This window comes from Clinocottus analis, unplaced genomic scaffold, assembly GCF_023055335.1.
Source record: "Clinocottus analis isolate CAN_PGR_092001 unplaced genomic scaffold, fCliAna1.0.p SCAF_25, whole genome shotgun sequence".
Taxonomy (NCBI): domain Eukaryota; kingdom Metazoa; phylum Chordata; class Actinopteri; order Perciformes; family Cottidae; genus Clinocottus; species Clinocottus analis.
Genome location: NW_027175987.1, coordinates 4154937 through 4172608, shown reverse-complemented (window position 1 = coordinate 4172608; position 17672 = coordinate 4154937). Strand labels below are relative to the sequence as shown.

The following is a 17672-nucleotide window of genomic DNA, read 5'->3' as shown; positions in this document are numbered from 1 at the left end:
AAATGAAATAAACACACACACGCAGCCTTTACATGTATCTATTTGTAAATATAACACAAGTGCATTTAAGGTAGACCAAACTTGGTGCTCCAAGTATCAAGCTCACCAAGATGAGTTTGAGAGTATGTTATAGAGCAGAAAATGTCTTTTTTGTGCAAGTTTTGCTTTACTTTCTCAATATTTAGGGTAAAGATGGACCCCAGGGAATATCTGGATCAGCTGGTGTCAAAGGAGATATGGTAAAGCTTTTATGATACGGAGTATGAAACGGAATATGCTTTAGAAATACTGTTAACAAAAATAGCGTCGTGATGGGCCGATCTTTGAAACTGTTCAAAAAACAATCAGTTCAAGGATTCATCACTCAATTGTTTCTGCCTCTTCAGGGATCCAGAGGGGCTTTGGGGCAAGAGGGAGTTGCTGGTGTCGATGGTGAGGAGGTAGATTGATTAGACTGTGCCTGTCACAGATTTGATTTATATCTTTTCTTATTTAACTCAATGCAAAGACACTGCAATGTCAGATTTTCTAAAAACACCGGAGTAGAGGCTTATGCAGTCGGCAGGTTTGGCTAAGCCTTATGTTACGCTTGATCATGTGTACGAGTAACCCAGTGGTTTTGTGTTCAGGGTCCAGTTGGTCTAAAGGGACCTGAGGGGCCAGCTGGAAAACAAGGCCTATCTGTGAGTTCTGTGAAATAAAAAGTGTTTTTTTCCAAAAAATTCTTAACAGTCATTACAAACTCTATGAAAATGCACCATACAATTATACATATATGCGTTGGAAGATGATTTGAGCTGGAGATGCTGCCACCAAAAATGTATTACATTACATTTACATTACATGTCTTTTAACTGACGCTTTTATCCGAAGCGACTTACAATAAGTGCATTCAATCGTGTGTAGGAACTCAGAACAACAAGAATCAAGAGAGTACAATTTCCTCATTAAAGACAAACTACAAAGTGCTATTAGTAAGAGCCATCTAAGTGCTGCCAAAGTGATGCTACGACTGTCTTTATTCAACGTATAGTCAGACAAGATGAGTATTTAGTTTGCGGTGGAAGACGTAGAGACTTTCTGCTGTCCTGATGCCAATGGGAGCTCGCTCCACCATCGAGGAGCCAGGACAGTAAACAATTGTGACTTTGTTGAGTGTTTAGCTCGCAGTGACGGAGCTACAAGCTATTCGGTCTCTTTACTCAATAATCATGACTTCCTTTCTCCAGCGTTAATTTAGGACAATGGAATTCTCTCACCAATTACAAACTCACAACAACCCTCTTGTAGGGGGGTTGCAGGTGTGTTTTTCTTTCGATTTCAGAGCGATTACAATGTACCAACCAGTCCAGATTGCACTACTCATATAGATAGATATGTACTTTATTAATCCCCAAGGGGAAATTTTTTTGTCAAAGTAGCATCCCACATTTACAGACAACAACATCAATGGAATAAACTAAACACACAAGATAAGTAATCAAATAAAATAAAAGAAGAGCAGGGATGACAGATACATACAAAATAAAAATAGAATATATATATATATATATATATATATATATATATATATATATATATATATATATATATATATATATATATATCCAGCAGAGTGTGCTACAGCATCCTCAGCGCCACTCTTCCAGTGCTTTGAGTACACACACCCCGCATGTAGAATGGAACATAAATGTATCAAGAACATTTGGTAAACCTTTTTTTTTTAGGGTGAAAAGGGAAACACTGGGTCTCCTGGACAGAGAGGGCCAAAAGGGGCTGATGGCAACAGAGGCAACCAAGGGCCACACGGCGCAAAGGGGCCACCAGGGAAACAGGTGGACTGCATTTCTGCAGTATAGTTTACTAGAATATTATGACAATACCTTGCATCCTTGTCTGTTTCTGCTTTGAAAAATCACCAGAATCATCCTCAAAATCCCAAAGTGAGGCGGCTCTTTCACACTAATGTCTGAAATATTAATACAGACTTTGGAGACCTACTGGAGTGTGCTGAATATTTTGGAAGTTTGAATGCAAATAGCACAATGTATCCCCTCTGCTCTGTCCCTTCTCTTTTGCAGGGAGACGGGGGTTCACCAGGTGAGAGAGGAAAACAAGGAGCTCCAGGGCTCAAGGTCAGTCAGCAGTATTGTTGCACTTGACCTTGTGCTCCGGTCAAAGTTTGGTTTCGAGGCCGAAATGTGTGACGATTACGATGATGCTTCCACAGGGTGAGCCAGGTACCAGAGGTGCTTCAGGCATGCCCGGACAGTTCGGACCAGGGGGCAACACTGGGGCCGCGGGGGCCAAAGGCCAGAAGGGGCTCCAGGGACACACTGTTAGTAGCAGTTGGATCCTTTGATTAATGATGTCCAAAATTCTGTATAATGACAATTAACACCAATTATTATGAGCTTGATGTTTTTGTCAGTGACACGCGGCTATATTATGAATGTTTGTATTCTACACTCAATATGATATGCTTCATATTCTATTGTTACAATAATAAAGACTGTATGTTTTACACCCTCTCCTTTCAGGGCCCTCCTGGCAGTTTAGGTCCAGCTGGACAAATTGGACCCTCGACACCAGTAGGTGTTATTAGATGTAATGTGGCATGAACATATTTAGCACATAATATTCAAGAGAAATAATTATTATGGCTTAGTACAAATGTTGGCTTTTTATGCGCTGAAAGTTTCAACTTATTTGCATCCAGGACACCCTGATTTGTAACTCTGTAGCAGCGTAAACATTAGAACCACTCGATAGCAGCAAATGCAGTCTCTCCTTATGGTTACGAACACTTCAGTGTCAAAGACATGGTTGTTTAAATTATGATTAGAAACGGTGCATGAAACTGCTATGAAACAAATGAGCAAAACAAATGTACAGACTTAAAATCTTGTTTTTTTATATCCTTAATTGTTATTAATTGACTTTATTCATGTCTTTGCAGGGTTTGCCAGGAAAGAAAGGTGTTAAGGGCAAAGCTGGAATCCCTGGACCGAAGGTGTGACTTGTTCATTCGGATGCAGAGAAATGCTGTGATCTGACCAGCTGAAGGAGTTCACTTCATCATTTCATGCCAACTCTGCGGTGTTTTTGTGCAATACAGGGCAGTCACGGTGAGACGGGCAAGCTCGGCCTTCGAGGCGTCAAAGGAGACATGGTGGGATGTCATTCATTACGTGTTGCGTTGTTCCATCATGAGTGTGGTTAAACATATTTAATGCTATGCGTAAAGATGTAACCACAGCGACGCGCTGTTCATCTGTAATCCCCAGGGCATTAGAGGTCAAAGGGGTGCAAAAGGAAACGATGGGACCAGAGGCTCAATGGTGGGAAAGCACATTATAACATAAGAAGAATTGGGTTCTGATTAGATCATTCAATGTTACTCAATGATCTGGTATTTTATTAGTTCTTTGTCTTCAGTAAATAGAGGTCATGTTATGGTGTTATTTGTGTGTGTGACTGTTTTTTAGGGGTCGGTGGGGAAGATGGGGTTCATTGGCATTCCAGGTGCTAAAGGTCGACCTGGGCCTGCTGGTCCTCCCAGGCTTCCAGGATTTAAAGGAATTCATGGGCCGAAGGTAAAAGGAAGTCTTCGCTCAGCTCCGATGAAAATTATGAAGCAGAAACAAATTGTCATAATGGAGATAATGTCTTGATAAAGGGGGAAAGAGCGCAGCCAGGAAGTAAAGGAAACAAAGGAGCTCCTGGAAAGAATGTAAGTTCAGAAATAAAAATAAAAAATGTTTCCATTCACACCATTTTATTCACACTTTCTAAGAAAAGCACTTCCCGTCACTTCATGTAATTTTATTAAAAATTAGTATTGTGTTTTACTCATCTAATGAACTCCATTTTGTAGGGAGAGGAAGGCCTGCCTGGTAGACCAGGATCAGCTGGACGACCTGGAAAACCTGCAAGTATCCCTTGTGACAGATTAAATACATTTGTGTATCCATTACCGCGACCGGAAATCACCGCTCATTTCATATACTCAAATTAAAATAACACGCAAAGCAAAAATATCACGCTGATAAGCTGTTTAGCACACACAAAAGTCAAAGTGAGATTTAAGTTGACGATTGGTTTCTCATCATGTGATCTTGTCCTCAGGGCTTAAGCGGTTTGGATGGCTTACTTGGGGTTGAGGGTAATGAAGGCGATCCGGTAAGTAAAAATGTTGCATACTGCAATTTAGACAGTTGTTCAACCTTTTTACGAAACTGAGTCCCTCCTCTGCTCACCCCAAAGGGTGACATAGGTTTCATAGGAGCTCCTTCATCTCCTGGCGGGCCGGGCGTAATGGTAAACTCCAGAATAAACAAGGATAATGTACCACCCTGAACCATAAAACAATTTATAAATCTATGCTGGCTTAGTTTACAGATTTGGGATATTAAATGCATTCAAAACGTGTGTTCTTGTAGGGAAAACCTGGATCTCCTGGGATCAGGGGAAACACTGGAGAACCAGGGTTTAAGGTATAATGTTATGTTGTTTATTTAAATGTCAAATAAAACTCACAATGTTATGTTCAGTATGTTCACTATGTGTATATCTTATTTTATATAGTTCACGTGCTGCTATTTAACATGTCTCTTACCGGTTGTGTTTTCAGGGTAAAGCTGGACCAAAAGGAAAACAAGGACCACCTGGACCAATTGGGCCAAAGGTTAACAAGTTTGTTCAGTAACATAATAATAAGATGACTAAAAGACTAAAGACTAAACATAATATCATCATCGCTGGTCTTGATACAGGGTATTCCAGGACTGAGAGGAGAGAAGGGCGAGTCTGCAATTTCTGGTCCGAAGGTAAAAGTCAGACACACAGTACTCCACCTCTCCTCAACTGGATGAGTTTTCTGGTGTTGAGACTGTCTGTAAGTGGGTGAAGGTTGTTGAAGAACTCATTACATTTTGAAGTGGCTCCCAATCACTGGGCAGACGCACGATTGTGAATGTTCAGTTGCACAGCTTCAGGATTTTACACTCGGCCAAACCTTTTAGAAATCTGGTGAAAATTACAATCTCATTGCTCATGAATGTGCATGAATGTGTTAGAAGAAGTTTCAAACCATTCTCGCTTTCTTTTCTTCACCTATAGGGTCTCCCAGGTGACATGGGAATGCTGGGACTAACGGGGCCACCTGGGCTCAAGGTGATCGCAAATATGAAATTACTTCAACTCAAAATATGCATAATTTAAGTTTGTCTAAGACAATTGGAACTTCTATTTTAGGGGAATCCTGGTTTGCAGGGGCTGAAAGGTCTAAGAGGTCATAAAGGAAAGCAGGTAAGTTATGTTTTGAACATTTCTTTTCACATTGTTTTTAGCAGGTAGTGAGGTTATTAATCATCTGGCTGATCTTGACAGGGGGATGTCGGTCCTCATGGTCCACGTGGGCGAAAAGGCTTCCTTGGACTCACTGTACGTTGATTTAATATTCTGCTACATGAATAGTTTCTGAAACATTATATTGAATTATTTCTGTTCTGTCTCTGTTACAGGGCCAGCTCGGAAAGAAGGTGAGAGACCGTTTTTGGGGTCTTCTTGGAACTGATCTGGTCACAGAGTTTTTTTGTTTCTGTTTAAGATTAAAAAAGAAATCAGCACCCTGACTGTGTTTTGGGCCTTTTCAGGGAGCTAAAGGTGTCCAAGGCCAAAGAGGAACAAATGGAGTAAAGGGCAAGCGTGGACCTCCAGTAAGACATTTCATTCTCACAATATAATTTAAAAAAAGGTTTGACCTGATCGACACTGTTCACTGTAACATACTGCTGAGTTAAAGACCCTTTAGACGCTGTGCATACTGCTCATTCTCTCTGAGGTTTGTACCATGTTCTTAAAGCAAAGTCATTTGTTTCACAGGGAAAACCAGGTGCACCTGGTGAGCGCAGAGCTACACAAAGACGAGGCTCAAAACCTGAGCCAAAGCCCGGTCAGAACAATGCGCTAAGGCTCAAAACCAGATCAAAACTGGAAAATGTGAGAGCCGGCCTCCTGAAGCAAAGAGAAGGACAACACAAAGTTTGTACAAGCTTTCTTCCTATACACACTTTATTGAAACAATCATCTTGTTTTGTGTTAGATTCTGTTTTATATTCAACAATCTGTACTATGGTTGAATGACTGAATGATGGATACCTCTGTCTCAGCCTAGGCCGGTGTCCAGGAGATGGTCTGAAGTAGATCAGGAAACGCTCGGCCGGCCTCAGGGAACCGAAGAGGACCCCGCCACCACCTGCTACGAGCTAGGACTCATCCACCCACATCTGATTGATGGTGAGGGTCGGAAAAGGTTCATATGTAAATCTGCTTCTGACGATACTCTGTACCCTAAATTTATGTGACTGATCAGACATTCAATTTGATTATTTTTCAGGTTACTTTTACATGGACCCCAACCAAGGCTGTCCCTTTGACGCTGTGAAGGTCTTCTGTAACTTCACAGCTGGAGGAACAACCTGCATTGACCCTGTACAGCCGCAGGTACACTCATGTTCACCTACAAGGGTTAACATTGGCAGGTTTAGGGCTGTGCTCACTTCCAAGTTCTTCCTCTTGTTTTTAACAACAACAACAGCATGATATCATCCAATGGTCTTACATAAGAGTGTAGTTATACAACACACTAAACATGCTGGCCAGATGGGATTGCCTCAATTTCCCACAACAATGATTTCAAATGTCTTAAAATATGATGACTTCAAGTATGGGAATCAGCATACATTAATAAAAATAACTCAGAGGAAAGAAAAGTACTAGTAATCAGAGATTTTTTTCATGTTTATATACAAATAAGATGGCAGAAATGATGGCTTTAAAACATTGCTAATATTCTATTCTTTAGATAAAATTAAGTCGGGAACCAGAAAAGAAGAAATCTAAAATGTCTGTCCAGTGGTTCAGTCAGCAGCCTCGTGGAAACAAGGTAACACCTATTGGAGTGATTTGATTTAGTGCATCAGGCGTCAGTGAGCCGTTTCATCAGACTTGACATGAATGATTTCTGTCTCTAATAGTTTGATTATGCTGGTGTGGATGTCGTCCAGCTGAGGTTTCTGAAGTTACACAGCCAGACATCTTTCCAGCACATGACTGTCAGCTGTACAACAAACCATCCCAGTGGTGCTGGGAGAACTAATTCAGCCAATAGGACTATTCACATCCTGGGAGACTCTGGCAAAGAAATCATTTCACACGTTACCACGCTGTCCAGAAAGGGATGCGAGGTAAGATGTATAAAATATTTTGTCAAATTAAAAAAATTTAAAAAAACATTTTTTTCAGCCTTCTCTAACTGTAAAATATATATATATATATATATATATATATATATATATATATATATATATATATATATATATATATATGTGTATATATATGTATATATATGTATATATGTATATATGTATATATATATATATATATATATATATATATATATATATATATATATAAAGGGGGTCTCCAAAGGAAAAGGGTTGGAGAACCTTCTCGGCTGTATAATAAATCCTTCCAAGATGTGCAATAGGCTAAAAATCTAATTCTAATCATCTCTCTTCTGTCTGATCATTCTGCAGGAGGAGGTGGTTGTGATGGTCCGAGGGAGCACGGAGCTTCATCGAGGTGATATGGAATTACTTCCTGTTAGAGATCTGGGTGTTGAGATGAGGTCGTTATCTCCCCTCGTCTCTGAAATTGCTGTTGTCCTGGGACCCCTCTGCTTCTTGTGACCTCTGAGGAGTGCGTGTGTGTGTGTGTGTGTTTTGTTTGTGAGCCTATGCACGATGAACTGTAAATATCGCTTTTATATAGAAAGTATTGGGATATATCATGTCAAGGTATTTTCCATAAACAGCTGATCAGGATTATTTTTGCTCTTTGTATATATTTATTAAAATGTTATTATATGAAGCATTATATAAATTGTTTTTTAAATGTTTAGGTAGCACCTCATTGTATTTGTTCATATGAAATGTACTCACAGTGTTTATATCCTAGCTCAGTGAATTTGTGTCTCAATCATCCTCACAGGGAGATGATATGAAGCACAATTAAAATAAAATGTTGACTTTAAACACGTAAGATGAAATTGAGTTATGTGCATGTGTTGTATTCTAGATATAGTCTGCATGTACCATTTAGTAGATGCTTAATTTAAATTGGATTTATTCTCAAATTTGGATTGTAATGCAGATTCTCTTCCTCTGTGACCATTAAACTGTATACCACAATGTCATATGTATTTGTAACTACATAATGTGTGAGAACTTATGCCAATCAAATTCAAGTTTTCTACTTATAACACAAAACATACCAAGCTGTTATGTCACAATAGAAAACATAATTACCCCAAATGTAAAATAATGTATAATAATAATGTGTTTAGAGGATGCGTTTTAATACACACTTCACAAGAGTCCAAGTTCGAGGAGGTTCAGAAGTAACTGTTCTTCTTTAATATGGTGAACATGGGAACATTCAATAGTTTCGTATGACTATAACACATCACAAAGTGTGTTGCCTGCAGCCAGGCAGCTGAATAGCCTGCGTCACAGGGTCTCTTCCAACAGACACAGAGAATTGTACTGGTATGACTGCCTTTACCGCATTAAGACCCCCTAACTCCCTTCCCTTTCAAATCCACTCAAGATGCTTTTGGTCATTTTTATAAATGCACCCCTGTGTCTTTGCAGTTAATTGTATTTGCCACACTTAGCTCATAAGACCATTTTGAATTCATGATTTGAGACCCATCATGCTTTACTTAATTGCAATTTATTCGATTATATTTCAAATTAGTATGCCTTTATTGAATAGCATTGCTCTTGCAGTATTTATTTTCTTATCTCATAAAGCACCTGTGGTGTAAAGATTGTATATGAGATGATCGTGCACAAATTACCAAAATGTGTAATTTAATTGTTGGGACTACATAAGTTTTCCTGTGTTACTCATTGTTTCCATCAGTGGCTTTACGTTTGTGAGACAATAAAGTTGGTAAACAGTTTTACAAAGTTAATATTTTACTCTTAAATAAACAGCTTTTTTTCAGAATTTGAGAAAGAAGCCTATACTATTTTGTAAACACCTCTGAAATAAGGGAGAAAAAAAGACACAGCAGGCAATTTCCACACTGCCCCAGGGACAAATGGTAATTTGATCAATTTCAACCTTTTCTGGGAATATAGGGATATGTTCTAATAAAAAGTATCATGTGATATGACAAGTTCAGTCAGGTCTTGAACAGGTTCCCTGGATCAAAATGTAGTTTTAAGGACATTACTTCAGCTGAAAGAGGGCCTTACACGGGGCCTACTTTTGTATTTCTCTTGATCAATAGACATCTGTTCCTATCAAATGAACCAATAAAATAACTAATTTAGTGTTTGATTAAATGACCACACAGCAAACCAGGAAGCGTGTCATAGTTCAAGAAACAGTGTGAATCATGTACTGCACACAGTCAGTTGGAGTACTCATATATTACATGCTGATAGTCGTGTGTAGAGACTTTTAACTGTTCAGCCAGTGTGATTTATTTTTAAAAGAAATAGCAATTCTAAAAGGTACTTTTTGTTCAATTTTGGTCTGCGTGGCAATTTATTTGATTAGTCATCAAGCACACCGATGAGTACTGTCTCAAGTCAGCAATGGTCAACACCGTGGGCGTGGTGACGTCAAAAGGAGGAGATACTTTCGACCAATCAGCGTCGCCTGCCCTGCTCCTCATCTGCTCTGTTTAAAAGATGGGGAAAGGTGAGCAGCAGCCCAGGCTGTTGTGATTTAAGGAGTTTTAACTCGTCTGAGGTCGACTTGACTGGAACGCACCCGGCGCATTAAAGCGAGTAAGTAACCAGGAAGTCGGCGCAAAGCATTTGGACATTTCCTCCCCAGTTTCTATTCACCTGTTCCTCCCGATGGACGTCAACAAGTGGCGCTAATTTGACTCAACCCGCACAGCTAGCACTCGCGAGTGCCTCCAGGAAGAGGCTTTGCTGCAAGAGCAACGTTTGCGTTCACGTTCAACCAGGTGGACGGGGAGTTGAAACGTGTGTGTGTATGTGTGTGAGTGTGTGTCCTGGCTCGTGAATGTACCGACTCTCCGGCTCTCAGCCGGCGGGAGCTAACGAAACTGTTAGCCGTCTGCCGCGTGCTCGTGTCATGTGAGAGTGATTTGATCGTCCACTCTTCACCCGTGTGGCTCCTGCATAGGTCCTCGAGACATGACACCCTTTACTTGTAATGTGTACATTTAATTAAGTGTCATTTTTTTCCCCTGAGGATGGAGAGTGGGGATGACAGCGTCCTCCGCCGCCGAGCAGTCCCTCGGATTCCCACCTTCCCTGATTCAAATGGGGAATGTAATCTGGGACAACACCAGCAAGGCAATGAAGGTAACCGCGTTACCAGCAATGGTAAGAACATCTCAACTTGTATTGTGCATGTTTATTCAACCCCAGTCAACATCCTTTCCCCCCCCCCAATTCTAATCAATTTCCCTGGATGTATTAGTCAGTGAAGGCATGCCATGTGATGATGCTTGTTCTCTATGACGTGACCTGTGGGTAATCAGGACGATCCAGAGGTGATGTCAATGCACAGTAAAACCAGTCTGACTTGTCTTTGGAAAACTTCAAATCTCCAGTCTTTAGAGTAAAAAAATATTGACCACTAAAAAAATGTTTTGGGAGGTGAAATAAGTTGGGTGGAGCACTCCTGCTGCTTGTCGTTGTGTGATATATTTCAATAACTCTCTTAACTGTCTAAGTCGAATAAACAATAATAACCTTAACCCCAACAGTCAAATGGATGTCAAAGGTGTGTCCCATTTTGGATTTCGCAACATTGGATCTAAAATCTAAATCTAAAAAAAAGTCTCATGTATTTGGCTGCAGTTGTTACTGAAAACAGATTTTAATTTCATGTAAAAGCAGAGTGAATTCTTTTAATGTGCCATCTTCTCAAACGCTTAACAGATAGACAATTTTGTAGAGTACTTTTTTATCCAAATGTTTTTCATTGTGTAAATAGATGTTCGACATTTACCAGGTGAAAGTTCTGCTAAGACGAGGTAACCTGGCAACTGTGTGAGCTCTGTTGTTAATGTGGGTGCATCCCAAGTACTAAGCTTTATAATTATATTAGAGGATTACAAAGCAGCATTTTGACAATGTTTTTTTTTAAATGTAATTTTATCATATGCTCGGACTGTTTTCTCCGGCTTCCCCCCACAGTCCAAAGACATGCAGCCTTGCTTAATTAATGACTCGAGATTGCCCGTAGGGGTCGATGTGAGTGTGAATGGATGTCTGTCTCTGTGTGCCAGCCCGGCGATAGTGTGGCAGCCTCTCCAGGGTGCACACAATGTCAGCTGGGATCGGCTCCAGGCCTTCCCCGCAGTTAAAGATATTAGTCTGATGGAAGGACATGCTCAGACTTGTGTGTTCTCTTGTTGTAATTCCAGGAAGAATTGAAGTGGAACAGGTGATCAGCAAAAAGCTACAACTGAAAAGAAAAGCAGAAGTTAGTAAATCAATTATTTCGATTTGAAAAAAAAAAAGATTCATATTAGAATGTGGTAATGGGACACTTATAATGTGATCTAAGGTTTCATCCAATGAATGTTTAGTCATCCTGCTCTTTTTAATTAATATTTTAGTTTAGATTGACACACTGCCACAGTAAAGAGTAAAGTGCATTTTAATGCATTCATACAGTATATTTCAGTCGGTAGTAGTCTTTTTGCCCTCACTTTAATTATTGGGTGGATTTATGATTTAATGAGTTCTTGCACTTGGATAGACGTTGGTTGAGAAACTTTGTAAAACTGTGCAAGATTGATTTAAACCTCAATCTAAGAGCAGAATCATAAAATCCTATTTACTTTCTTTTGAAGATGTTCGGACAGTAAGAAATATGTAATATCTGTAAACTTAAGAAGGTGGTTTGATGACTCAGAAAAAACAGTTGATATTGAAATTAATTCAAACATTGAAATAAAATATATCTTGGCCTTTTTTTAAAAAGGTTTTTCTCCTAAATGTCTGAAATAAGATGATGGGTGTTTCAGTGGGTTCAAGGTCACTTGAGAAAATCTTTTCCACAAACTATGGTATTAAATGTGACTGTAACACAAAATATTCCACATTTATCAAGTATTTGAAGACCTTGAACGATAACTCTTCCTACATCTTTTTGCTCAGTACCTGAAGAGCGACCTGATGCATCAATTTGACAGCCAGGTCAATGACTTCATGGACAGTCTGATCGAGGAGTCGGCCGTCCTGGAGCCGGCACCTATGCCTGCTGTCTTCTCGCCGCCGCTGTCAGAAAAGGAGAGGAGCAAACTCAGGTGCTGCCTTTCAACTGCTACCAGCCTTTTAAAGCAAACTAAAGCACTGAAAACCAGATGTGTGGCGTTTCAGCACATAGGACAAACTTTCCCTATTTCTTTCCTGGTCATACACACACTTTTTCTCAGGAGAATATATTTGCTGGTCACTTATGCCCCTCTGTTTTTTCTTTTAGGCATTTACGGCCTCCTCACGGCGAGAGCAAGCAGTTTGTCAGTCGCAGATCCCTCTTAGAGTAAGGTGACACGTTGATTTAAAAAAAATGCAAATATAATGAAACATTTATTTATTTTGGTGCACTTAATTTAGATACATGCTGCTCGAAGATTGTTTGTCAACATCAGCGTCGCTGTGCATAGTCTAAACGCCGACTCTCTGTTACTCTACAGTGAGCTGTTTGAGGTGAACCACATCCGGACTATCTACCACATGTTTATAGCCCTGCTCCTTCTCTTCATCCTCAGTACACTAGTGGTGGATGTCATCGATGAAGGCAGGTAATGTCAAGGACTGCTATGTGTAACGCCATATGAATTTAATAACCTTTTGTTGAAGTCCTTAAATTGCTGTCAATTTCCATTTTGGTTAGATAATCTGTCTTGAGCAGAGGCTTCAGGTTTATCCTCTCTACTTTATCTCCTTTGCCTCAGACTGGTGCTGCACTTTGACCTGCTGGTCTTTGCGTTTGGACAGTTCCCTCTGGTGGTGTGCACGTGGATCTGCATGTTCCTGTCTGTGGTGCTGGTCCCTTACTCGCTGTTCTACCTGTGGGCGCAGACCCAGTCTGGGTCTTACGCTCACCCCAGGTGGTGCAGTTTGCTGTTTGGCGCTGTATTCCTGCTCTACCAAGCTGTGGGTGTGGGACTCCTGCCTACATATGTGGTGGTGACCAACAGTTTCCCGCCTGCATCCTGCTTCATCATCATCCTGGAACAGGTAGAATAGAATATATACTTTATTCATTGCCAAGGGGAAATTTGGTTATGGCATAATTTAACACTAAAAAATATGAAAGTTTACAATGGAATTTGATGAACAAACAAATTAGAAGCATGTTAAAACAAGTCTGTTATTAAAGTCAAGTGTATTGTTAAGTTGAGCAGGGATTTGTTGGACGTTATTCTTGACTTACAAAAATCTTTTTTTAAGTACCCTTTTGGAATATATTTAATTTGGCCTTCCCTTCTTGATATGACTATAAGGAAAAAGTTGTAATAGCTGCTATTTTTGTTATTTGTCTAATTCCAGGTGCGTCTCATGATGAAAGCCTACTCCTTTGTCAGGGAGAATGTACCAAGAGTTCTGAACTGGGCCAAAGAAAAGACCAGTATGTCACTTCCCTTTATTTTCTGCATGTCAATGTCCAGTTCCCATTTGCTGTGTCATGAAATGTATTTCTTTCTCATTGCTGTGTTTCCTTTCGTCCTTTTATGCTGATAAGCAGTCTCTCCTTTCCTCTTCAGGCCCGAGCCCAGTGATCCCTCAAGTCTCCCAGTATCTGTACTTTCTGTTTGCACCTACACTCATCTACAGAGACAAGTACCCCAGGTGACCAGCTCTTCTCATTGTTTGTGTCTTTGTTCATGCAGTAGCTCATGTGTTTTGTAAAATAATGTGTCTCACTTAATGCAGGAGCCCAGTGATCAGATGGAGCTACGTAGCCACAAAGTTACTTCAGGTCCTCACCTCTTTCATATTTCAACACTGATATTTATTTACAATTGCAAGCACAAGCTATTAGCCTTTTTTTTTTTGCTGACTATTTAATCTATTCTCACCCCACAGGTACTAGGCTGTATGTTTTATGCCTATTACGTGTTTGTGCGGCTGTGCATCCCTCAGTTCCGCAGCATCAGTCTGCAGCTGTTTGACCTGAGAGCCATGGTGCTCTGTGTCTTTAACTCTATCTTGCCAGGTAAGACCCGCCCTATTGACCCACAAATAGCCTTTCATTTAATTCACCCCTTCATCTCACTTAGTCTCAAAGTAAAACATGTTTGTGTGTCTTTATTTGCAGGAGTGTTGATTCTCTTCCTAGGATTCTTTGCCTTCCTCCACTGTTGGCTTAATGCTTTTGGTGAGATGCTCCGATTTGCCGACAGGATGTTTTACAAGGTACTTGTTCTGTCACTGCCAGCCACAGCCAAATATTATTTAAGTAAATGTTGTACTTTATACTTAATTTGATGTATTTTGATCTGACATCACAGGATTGGTGGAACTCAACCTCTTTTGCTAATTACTATCGGACCTGGAATGTAGTGGTGCATGACTGGCTGTACTACTATGTGTACCGGGACTTCCTGTGGGTGAGTGGTTTTGCTATTGATGCATTTCTTTGTATTTTTTAAGAACACCAGCTGGTTTATAAGGATTTATTGACTATTTAGTAATGTCCTCTTCTTTTCTATGTTGTCGTTCCAGATGTCTCGGAAGCGTTTCAGACCAGTCGCCATGCTGTTTGTGTTTACCATCTCTGCCGTGGTCCACGAGTACATCCTTGCAATCTGCTTTGGTTTCTTCTATCCCGTCCTCTTCTGCCTCTTTATGTGCTTTGGAAGTAAGAGACAAGACCTATTCTCACTCTCGCTTGAATCTTCAGCTAAATCTAATAAGTATTAATAATCTGCCTATCTGCTTATGACCAAAACAATATTCTTGTAATGTTATGTCTATCTTTTTATTATGCTCTAACATTCATCTTCATTTTTCGCCCTCTTACAGTGATGTTCAACTTCATTCTACATGACCAAAGGAAAGGTCCCATCTGGAATATAATCATGTGGACGGCCCTCTTCCTGGGCCAAGGGGTTATTATCTGTCTTTACTCCCTCGAGTGGTATGCCCAGCGCTACTGCCCCCTGAAGGAGGTAACTCAAGCAGCATTGGTTTGTGTGAAGTAATTCAGCTTGAAGTTAGTTGCTTTGCCAACCTGAAGCCTGAACACACATTTCGCTTCATAAGTATTTATTTTTTAATTTCAGCCTTCATTCCTTGACTTACTAAGGCCTCGATCTTGGAGCTGTCAGAGGCCTGACGGAGGACTCTTATAAGCTGTGACAACTGCTGACAATCATCACTCATCAGAATGTCTGAACAGCCTTTCTGTTACTGTTATGATTTCTGATCTTTCTACTTTGTTTTGTTTCAGTGCCAAAAATGTTCTTTATTCTGACAGAAAAGTCACAATAATGCCTTACGAGCTTGTTTTATGTTTTCGAAAACAAACACTACAAAATTACAAGTTCACATAAAATCCCATGTGAACTCTTATATTTTTTATCTATTTATTTTTCAGATGTACTCTCTTTGCCTTGAACACCTTTGAAATCTTGTGCCAATATGATAGTGGCCAATATGACGTGGCAGCGAAATACAAACAAACATCATTCACATATGCAGTAATGGTTAATATTTAACAAAGTTTGCAGATATAATTTCAGAATGTTTTGAAAGCTTTTCAATGTTATTTATTTTCACTGCCAATAAGATTTATTTTTGAAACATGATGTTTTGTATGACTGTATTCAAAACTGTAGCCTCTGTATTATGGCTTCAAGATTGCAGTTCATTTCTCTGAAGAGGAAATTGAGAGTGGCTTTTGACACATTGATATTTATATTTTCATAGTGAATCTGAAACTAGAGAAATAAATAATCCAGAAACAAATGGAGATGGTAACTATGCTGTATGAAGGTAATATAGTCAGACTGCTGAATGCCATCTTGATGATTTGAATGTTTTCATCTGAACTAGTTTGAAGGTGAACTTACGACAGAATAACTTGATATAAATGTTGCAGCTGGCTGCTTGAATGTTATAAGATTGAAATACTAAAATACTTGATTAGCACTTAGGGCTACAGGTCATTTTGTCGTCGACTGAGTACATGAAATAACAGTGTTTTGTTTGAATCATAATCATTTTACAGAACACTAATCACCATTTCAAACTAATGGAAGAAGAAATGTATATGCTCAGTGTGCTTTTATTTCCTGTAGTCTTGAAACTGTTTACACATTAGTATTATTTTGAGGCCAATCACAAAGTTATTGTTGCCAATATCGATATATTTCAATGCAGGGAGACTGTATTTATACCTGTGAATACTAAGACGCACAATAGAAGTAGAAATCAGAAATGGAAAACTCAGCACTTCCTAAAAACTTCCTGACCACAAGGCGGCACTGTATTCAAGCCTTAGCTTTTGATTCTTTCTCTGCTCAATTTGACTGTGAATTGTGTTCAAGAGCAAGCGAGGCTTTCCCAGAGTCCCTTACAAATGTTATATAAACAAACACGTACCAGCAACTTTCTTTTTTAAATGTATGTACAGATAATAGCAGAAATATTGGAATGCCCTGTGGTACTTTCTAAGTAACTTTTGACTATTCCACATTTCACTGAAGCCTTTATTTTGATTTATGCCTTTACAATTTTATTTATGAAGATACTATTTATAGTAGTGAAAAAAGCCAACTTACAGACATGCGTTCATTAAAATTAGATATTTATTTTGTGGAGTAGAGCTTTAGCCTGTGTCTCCTGTTGCATTTGTGTTCATTGTGATCTTTTTTTTTTGGCCTTGTCAGGTGACAATTTTATTGAGTATAGTCTCCTGATGTATGGCCAATACATTCTTTAAAGGCACATCAAAGTATATTAATTAAAAAGAAGAATGTTCCCTTAGGCTCTTTCATTTAACTTAATCTTTTATGAATGGGTTGTATATAGTAAATATGTATATGAACAATGATCTGCACATAATCAGCTATAACAAATGAGTTAAGTACTGGTAAGCACATCTGTGACTGTATACAAGTGTATACTGTCTATGAAATGTATGTACATAATGTTATATTATATCATTCATTGGTATGATTGGCATTTATCAGTCCAATCATATGACTGATCAACTACTGATACCTGTAATACCTGCAAAGATGGTATGTATTTATAATGGACTTTGTTTTTACATCAATAAAATATTTGCATACCTATACAGCCATATTGTCCTGGTTACAGTTCTACAGCGCAGATTATATTAACTATTTATTGAAGCACTGGTTCTTTTTTTTTATCAATACTCTACATTGGCTGATAAAACAATAGCTGATGATGGTGTTTGAAGTCTTTTTTGCATTTTACTCAAGGGATCAAACCCCCCGCCCGCCCGCTCCAGAGAGGAGTTGGCACTCGGTTAGTCTCGGTACCGGCCGGAGAGGTGGAGGATCACGGTGACAGGGGATCACGGCGAACCCCCCCGCCTTGCGCAACACATATCCTATTCTGCGG

General features: G+C 39.4%; 2 protein-coding genes across 2 annotated transcripts; both read left to right on the top strand.

Annotated features, from left to right (window-relative positions):
• The first annotated feature begins 602 nt into the window (after positions 1-602).
• si:dkey-21p1.3 (collagen alpha-3(V) chain) lies at positions 603-7754 on the top strand. The gene is made up of 25 exons (XM_068591119.1): positions 603-683; positions 1728-1835; positions 2082-2135; positions 2231-2338; positions 2541-2591; positions 2960-3013; positions 3119-3172; positions 3288-3341; positions 3489-3596; positions 4129-4182; positions 4267-4320; positions 4443-4496; positions 4634-4687; positions 4776-4829; positions 5122-5175; positions 5257-5310; positions 5392-5445; positions 5526-5543; positions 5658-5720; positions 5887-6045; positions 6174-6300; positions 6401-6507; positions 6869-6949; positions 7041-7250; positions 7602-7754. Exons 4-25 carry the CDS (start codon positions 2261-2263, stop codon positions 7752-7754), a joined length of 1749 nt encoding a protein of 582 aa, XP_068447220.1. The 5' UTR covers positions 603-683; positions 1728-1835; positions 2082-2135; positions 2231-2260.
• Positions 7755-9761: 2007 nt separating this feature from the next.
• Positions 9762-15757, top strand: soat1 (sterol O-acyltransferase 1). Its single transcript, XM_068591398.1, is given in 17 exon segments — positions 9762-9869; positions 10306-10439; positions 11489-11547; positions 12228-12376; positions 12553-12612; positions 12767-12874; positions 13028-13313; positions 13626-13704; positions 13841-13925; positions 14010-14055; positions 14163-14292; positions 14395-14492; positions 14588-14686; positions 14802-14937; positions 15102-15247; positions 15362-15402; positions 15404-15757. Coding segments are annotated over 16 exon segments (1689 nt in total). The 5' UTR covers positions 9762-9869; position 10306; the 3' UTR covers positions 15438-15757.
• Positions 15758-17672: the final 1915 nt, after the last annotated feature.

Excerpts from the sequence above, each read along its gene's own strand:
- si:dkey-21p1.3 (XM_068591119.1), top strand. The coding sequence starts at position 2,261 with ATGCCCGGACAGTTCGGACCAGGGGGCAACACTGGGGCCGCGGGGGCC. Across the intron at positions 5,311-5,391 it reads GAGGTCATAAAGGAAAGCAG|GGGGATGTCGGTCCTCATGG; the intron begins GTAAGTTATGTT and ends TGATCTTGACAG. Across the intron at positions 6,046-6,173 it reads AAAGAGAAGGACAACACAAA|CCTAGGCCGGTGTCCAGGAG; the intron begins GTTTGTACAAGC and ends CCTCTGTCTCAG.